The sequence below is a fragment of the Fukomys damarensis genome, unplaced genomic scaffold, assembly GCF_012274545.1.
Source record: "Fukomys damarensis isolate Sample0158 unplaced genomic scaffold, DMR_v1.0_HiC HiC_scaffold_2, whole genome shotgun sequence".
In the NCBI taxonomy this organism is placed as follows: Eukaryota; Metazoa; Chordata; class Mammalia; order Rodentia; family Bathyergidae; genus Fukomys; species Fukomys damarensis.
In genome coordinates, this window is record NW_022900914.1 from 33,136,108 (window position 1) to 33,142,366 (window position 6,259).

At 34.1% G+C, this 6,259-nt stretch overlaps 1 protein-coding gene across 10 annotated transcripts in view; it reads right to left on the reverse strand.

Annotated features, from left to right (window-relative positions):
• Mtif2 (mitochondrial translational initiation factor 2) overlaps positions 1-6,259 on the reverse strand; it is a 27,942-nt gene that overhangs the window by 20,034 nt on the left and 1,649 nt on the right. For 6 of the 10 annotated variants that reach the window (XM_010615851.3, XM_010615848.3, XM_010615847.3 and 3 more), the window contains 3 exons: positions 5,615-5,733; positions 3,560-3,785; positions 2,874-2,985 (listed from right to left, as the gene is read on the reverse strand). In XM_010615851.3, the coding sequence (XP_010614153.1) occupies positions 2,874-2,985; positions 3,560-3,785; positions 5,615-5,667 (391 nt within the window). In that variant the 5' untranslated portion in view covers positions 5,668-5,733. The remainder of the gene's footprint in view (positions 1-2,873; positions 2,986-3,559; positions 3,786-5,614; positions 5,734-6,259) is intronic. The other 4 variants (XM_010615849.3, XM_010615853.3, XM_033764050.1 and 1 more) reach the window with 2 other exon arrangements.

Here is a 6,259-nt window from a genome sequence, read left to right on the forward strand (position 1 = left end):
GTACCGGGGATTGAACTCATGTCCTTGTGCTTGCAAGGCAGGCCACCGAACCACTGAGCTAAATCCCCAGCCCTTAAATTTTTATTTTGAGACAGGGTCTTGCTAAATTGCCTAGTCTGAGTTCAAACTTGTGATTCTCCTGCCTCAGCCTCCCACAGTGCTGGGATAACAGACATGTACCACCATGCCTGGCTGAGGATTGCCTGTAGGTACATACACAGACTATATCTCTGAATACATGTACCCATAATTTAGAAACATAGGAAAAATTTTACTTATTCTTTTTCATTTTATTTCATGTGCTTTCTTTTAATCTGTCATATTTTCCCATGGATAATAAATAAATATATCTGTGATGATGATGAAATAAGTAGTTTTATGTTTCCAGACTTTTAGTCACCCTACAAATATAAATTTAAAGAGAAGATACAAATGAAAGGCATCCTCAAGCAGAATCTTACACTAAAGGAACATGTGATTCACTGATAAGCTTTTAATAACAAGGCTCTCAAAAATGTTTTCTCCTGATTTATAGTATTTCTCAGTTTCTACAGTGGAAATATTCCAACCATGGCTGATTTCAAGGTGCCAACATGAAGTCAATGACTTCAGAGATGGAAAGAAATGCACTGTAGCACATTGTTATATAGTATTTCTATCATACAACTAAGACAAGAATAACCTGAAGGTAATTAAAACAGGAAAAGTGAGATGCAGTAAAATAATCAGCAAATAGAGTTTTGATGGGTTTCTACTACTTTACAATTTAATTTTTTTAAATGATTGTATTTAATAGCCTGCTAACATAATTCATTAAGAGTTTAGCTTATATCAGTTTAGGCTTGTAAAGTGATACCAGCCAGCCCCAAAACGCCACATGTCCTATTCAACAGTAGTATAAGAAACTACCTCCTCTTTATTTCTCTAAATTTTTCCCCAGAAAACACATTTTAAGAATGCTACAAGTCAATTTTCTATAGGGATATGCTCAGAGAACTGCAAAACTCTTTCAAAACATAAAAATTAAATGGCCAGGGATTTAGCTCAGTGGTCCCTGAGTTCAATCCCTGGTACCAAATGAAAAAATAAATAAATAAATAAAAACTATAAATAAATGCTGTTTTTAATAATGCTAAAAATCCCAAATAATTGTTACTATAGTTTTCCAACAAGTTATCCTGAATTATCAAAGTAGCTGATATAGAGGGATAATTTTTTCCTTTTACATTAAATGTATATAATTATCAATACATAGTACCTTCATCTGAAACTAATATTTACATGCAGAAAAGTACCCAAGTTGCTAAGAGTGTGGCTTAGTGGTAGGCTGCTTGATTAGCATGTGGAAGGTCCTTGGTTTGATCCAAAGGACCACAAAATATAAAAAATATCCTTCCAGTCCCATTGAAGCCAACTTCTTGGTGGGTGTGGGGCACATGACTGTAACCTCAGTTACTTGGAAGCCTTAAAGTACTTCAGTTCAAAATATTAATTTCATCAAGCTGCTTTAACTGACCCAGGGAAAAAGAAAAACCACATACTAATCTTGATAATACACATAGTAGTTACAAGTAATTATCTCATAAAAATTAGATGTGAATCTTAAACAAGCTTTAAAAGCATAGTATTTAAATCACAGCAAATAGTATAAGATTTAGAACACCATTTCATTTGCATTGTTTGTATTTAATTATTCTATTTGATGATATAAAAAATTATTATTTTGAGACAGGATCTTGCTATGCAGAGTTCAAGCTGGCCTTGAATTCACTATGCAGCCCAGGCTGGCCTCAAATTTGCAGTGATTCTCTTGCCTTAGCCTCCCAATGCTGAGATACAGGTGGACACCACCATGCCTGGCTCCTGGAATTATTGCTGAGTTCTTGGCGGGGGGATTATTTTAAAAAGAAAAGTACTGAAATGTTTATGCATAAAATTATTAACAATTATAACTGACTTAGGCATACATATAAACTTATTATTTCATTTTTTCTGCATCTGTTTAAAAATAGCCAGTAATAAAGCTTTAAGAATCATGTCTCTTATCCATGTTATTTATAAAATTGTATCAATGCAGTTTTTGTTGGAAAAATTCTGAATGATATAGCCATGTCCACTTATATTTAATGTCTTCCAGTTATAAAATGATTACATAATCCAAATGCAAAATTATGAAAATGCAAGACAGTGTGCTAATTTACTGTTGTATGTAAGAATACACATGCATAAAAAGTGGTAACATTTTCAGTCAGAAAACATTAAATTTGGACTTTGCTGTAATTTACAAAATACATTCGTAATTTGAGAGACAATTTGGTCAGTGAACAAGAGAGCCTGCTTTACAGCCATACTCTCTGGGTCCAAATCCTCATATTACTATACATTTGCTGTGAAATTGTAGGCAATTATTTAATGTCTCTATGCTTTACTTTCCTGACCTATATATAGGGATATCTATTTCTAGGGCACTCTGAGAATTATAAAATTACATACAGGTGCAAGTACATTAACAGCTCAACAAACGTGAGTTCCACACATTATAGAAAAGAAAGGGAAAGTAAAACAGTGTATGTCCCTTAGCTCAGAAACATTCTTCAGATTTATTATAACAGCCCACAAAAATCTCTGAAGAAAATAAAGCTTAATTCAGACAAGAAAATATTTTCTACTTTTATTAAAAGCAAAATCTTAGAACACCTCATTTGCCAAAGAGCCAAGAAGCTATTAGGATTTGTTACGACCTAAAGTAAAATGAGTAACTTAACATCTTCTTAAGGTGCTGGTGTAGTTTTCATCCCTCGAAGCCTTAACCTCATTGCAAATAAAATTCTAGGTTGTCCATGATTTTTTCGGGGGGTAACTTCTCTGCTCACCTATGTCTTTTTCCATTGCTCTGGCCAATTCCTCAACTCTCATTCCAAGCCATACCTGTACTTCTTTTTTAGATTTTGATGAAGATAACTGAGATTTCAATGGTCTTTTTTCCTATTAAAAAGACAAACATATAAATAAGAAGAGAAAACTTTAAGAGACAAGAGCTGACGATTTTGCTCAGTGGCACCATTCCTACCTTGCAAGCACACACACACAAAAATAAAACTTTAAAGGAAAAAAAAAGAAAAAAAAAAACTTTAAAGGATAATTTATTCTGGAGCATCTATTACAGTTATGGCTATTATTTCTACCAACACTCTCATAAGTAGTTAAACCTTCAACTAAAATTAAAATTCCTATATCCTGGGCTGGGGATTTAGCTCAGTGTTTCCGGAGCCTGACTCACAAGCACAAGGACCCAAGTTTGATCCCCAGTACCAAAAAAAAAAAAATCCTATATCCTTAATTCACTGTTTTACATTTATTTCCGAGCAATCAAATTTACCAGTATTATTACTAAATGACCAGAACTTCCATTCCTCACAAAGATCACTGCTTGGAATATAACATTAAGTAATAAAGATTCCATAAAACACAAAATACCCAGAATGGATTTCTACTTATGGTTCTATACACTTTCATATCAAACCAAATAATACACTAAGTAACAGAAATTCATAATTACCTTCTTTGTTACTAGACGCCTATACTGAGATAAAGCAGCCCCAAGGAACACATCTGTCTGCCAGGGCCAGGCATACAGCTGAGCTGCCCACACCGGGGAAGGAAACAAAAACCCATGCCTCCACTGTGCTAACATTTTTCTCTGATATAGGCTGTGTAGTTGCCTAGAAATCATGTGAAGCCGTAGCAAGTTGTCCAGCTTCAGCAGCTTCTGGCTCATGTTTCTCCTAGGAACAAAAAAGATTTTAATAACATTTCAATCACGTTACCAAGTATTAAATGAATATTTCCTACAGTACTTGCAAAGCACTGTACTATGTACTAGAGTACAACAATGAGTATAACGGGGTTCTTGTCCTGAAGAGCCACAGTCTGATCAGAGAAATAGGATCCCATAGCAATTACTCTCCAGATTTTAGGTGTTATTATTGTTCATTTTACTATTATAATAGGACTGAAATACAATAGAAATACAACTTGATAAATGGATCTTTTTTTCCCCTCTTGAAATGTTAACTAAATCACAATTGGAGTGTATTTCCCAAGATATGAATCTGAATTTATCACCTTTCAGCTAAACACCCTCCAATGGCTTCCCATTACCCCAATTTAACGTACAATTTCATAGCATGCTATAAAAGGATTATCTGCCCTCTGTTAACCTTTCATTTAATTTCTTATACTTTAATAGTCTCTCTACTCCTATCTCCCAAACTTTTGTTATTGTGACCCACCTGTAATCTCCAGGCATTTGTCATCTCATTTCTGAACCTACATATATCCTTCCTTTAGCTGGAACTGTCTTTTACCTCTTAGCTGTCTTTCTCTCTCTATCTCATTCCCCACCAAAAAAAGGTACATTATAGTGAGTCAGAAGAAGGAATAGTCACTGGATAATGTCTTTTAAATATTACTCTTAGAATGAAAGAAGAGTTTATTGAGAAAACTACAACAGAATTCATTAGTAATACAGCTCTTTCCCTCCCAGAGTACTGTAATTGCTCTCAAGACTGCATTTCTACAGCTTTGCTTTTCATGTTTTCTCCTTAGGAAGTATTTCCTAAGTATCATACGCCAGGCATTATGCTTAATGTTGATGATGCAAAGGTTAACAAGCCAAAGTCTCTTCCACAAATTCACTGTCTTTAAAGTTTTCCATTATAAAAATTATCAATCACAGCAGACACAGTGACTGACTACAACTCAGGGTAGCATTTTCATTGCAGTGCTATGCCCAGTTACTTCCGAAAATTGTAGTCACTTCAACATTTTGTTTTTAAAGGAGATTAAGTTTTCAAGTAGTAGATATGAGCTATTAGCCTATTCAATATACTTTCTTTTACTCACTGGTCAGAAATAACCCATGCTGGGAGTGTAACTCAGCATAAGGCCCTGGGTTAAATAAGAAGGAAGGAAGGGAAGGGAGGGAGGGGGGAAAAGGGGAGGCAGGCAGGCAGTGGGCACCTCATTTTTGACTACTTAATGTGTTATCTTTTCAAACCTTTTCTCTGTGCTAATATCTATTCTACTCACAAAAGTGAAACCATGTTTTATAACTTGTTCCATTAAAGAATATATTGTGATTGCTTTATATCATTAAATATTACTCAATATTATAAAGCAAGGAATAAAAATTATGAAATATTTCAATGTGGTTATTTTAATTATATAATGCTACTTTAAACAAAATTCTAAACTTATACATTGTCTTACAATTTAACTGTTTCTTTCATGGCATTTCTACTTATATTTTATAGTTATACAAATGTATTTATGTATGTCACATATATTCTTTATATATTTATAATTTCTGCCATTTTTTATTTAAAATTGTTCAGAAATAATCATAGTTTTAAGATAAGACCAAAGAAATTGATGTTCTGGGAAAGTGAGCTCTGTTACATAATTGGGCATTAAATTAAAATTAGAGGTTATATTTCAACCAATCTTCTTAAAATGTATTTTTTGGTCCTGACCTAGTTAATATACTGAATGATTTCTTTAAAAAAGAAAGGAAATGATAATTGGAAAAAGCACAGCATTGTGAAGAAAGTACCTGACTGGGCAACAAAAGAACCTTGGGCAAACACCTGCTGTGACATATACCATGAAGTGTTATTATCTTGATTGACTGAGGAAGTCACTTCTTTTCTGTGGGCCTCACTTTCCTGATCTCTGTAAAAAGAAATTAAAAGTGTTTTAATGCCTGTCCTTCCTACTAGAAGGCTCTAAAAAGAAAATAAGATAAGGTATGCACTTAATCACCAGCTGTTTTACACTGTATCATGTGTTTTTCATTGATGGTTTATATGCTTTGAGGATTCACTGCTTATGAGTTAGAAATATTCATAAGTCACTATCTTGAATTATCTAATTCTGAAGTTTTGTATATAGTTTTTGTTTGGTTACCTGTGCTTGTAAGGCAGGAACAGCGCTGAGCTAAATCCCCAGCCCATGCATGTATATTTAACATAGTACTTTACCTTAACAGAGTTTATCAAGTAAAGACCAAAAGAATTTGACCTAGCCGGGTGGGCTTGGTGGCACACGCCTATAATCCCAGCACTGGGGAGGCTGAGGCAGGAGGATCCTTGTGAGTTGAGACCAGCCTGGGCTATATAGTGAGTTCCAGGTTAATCTCAACTACATAGTGAGACCCTGTCTCAAAAAATAAATAAATAAATAAATTGACCTACCGTAA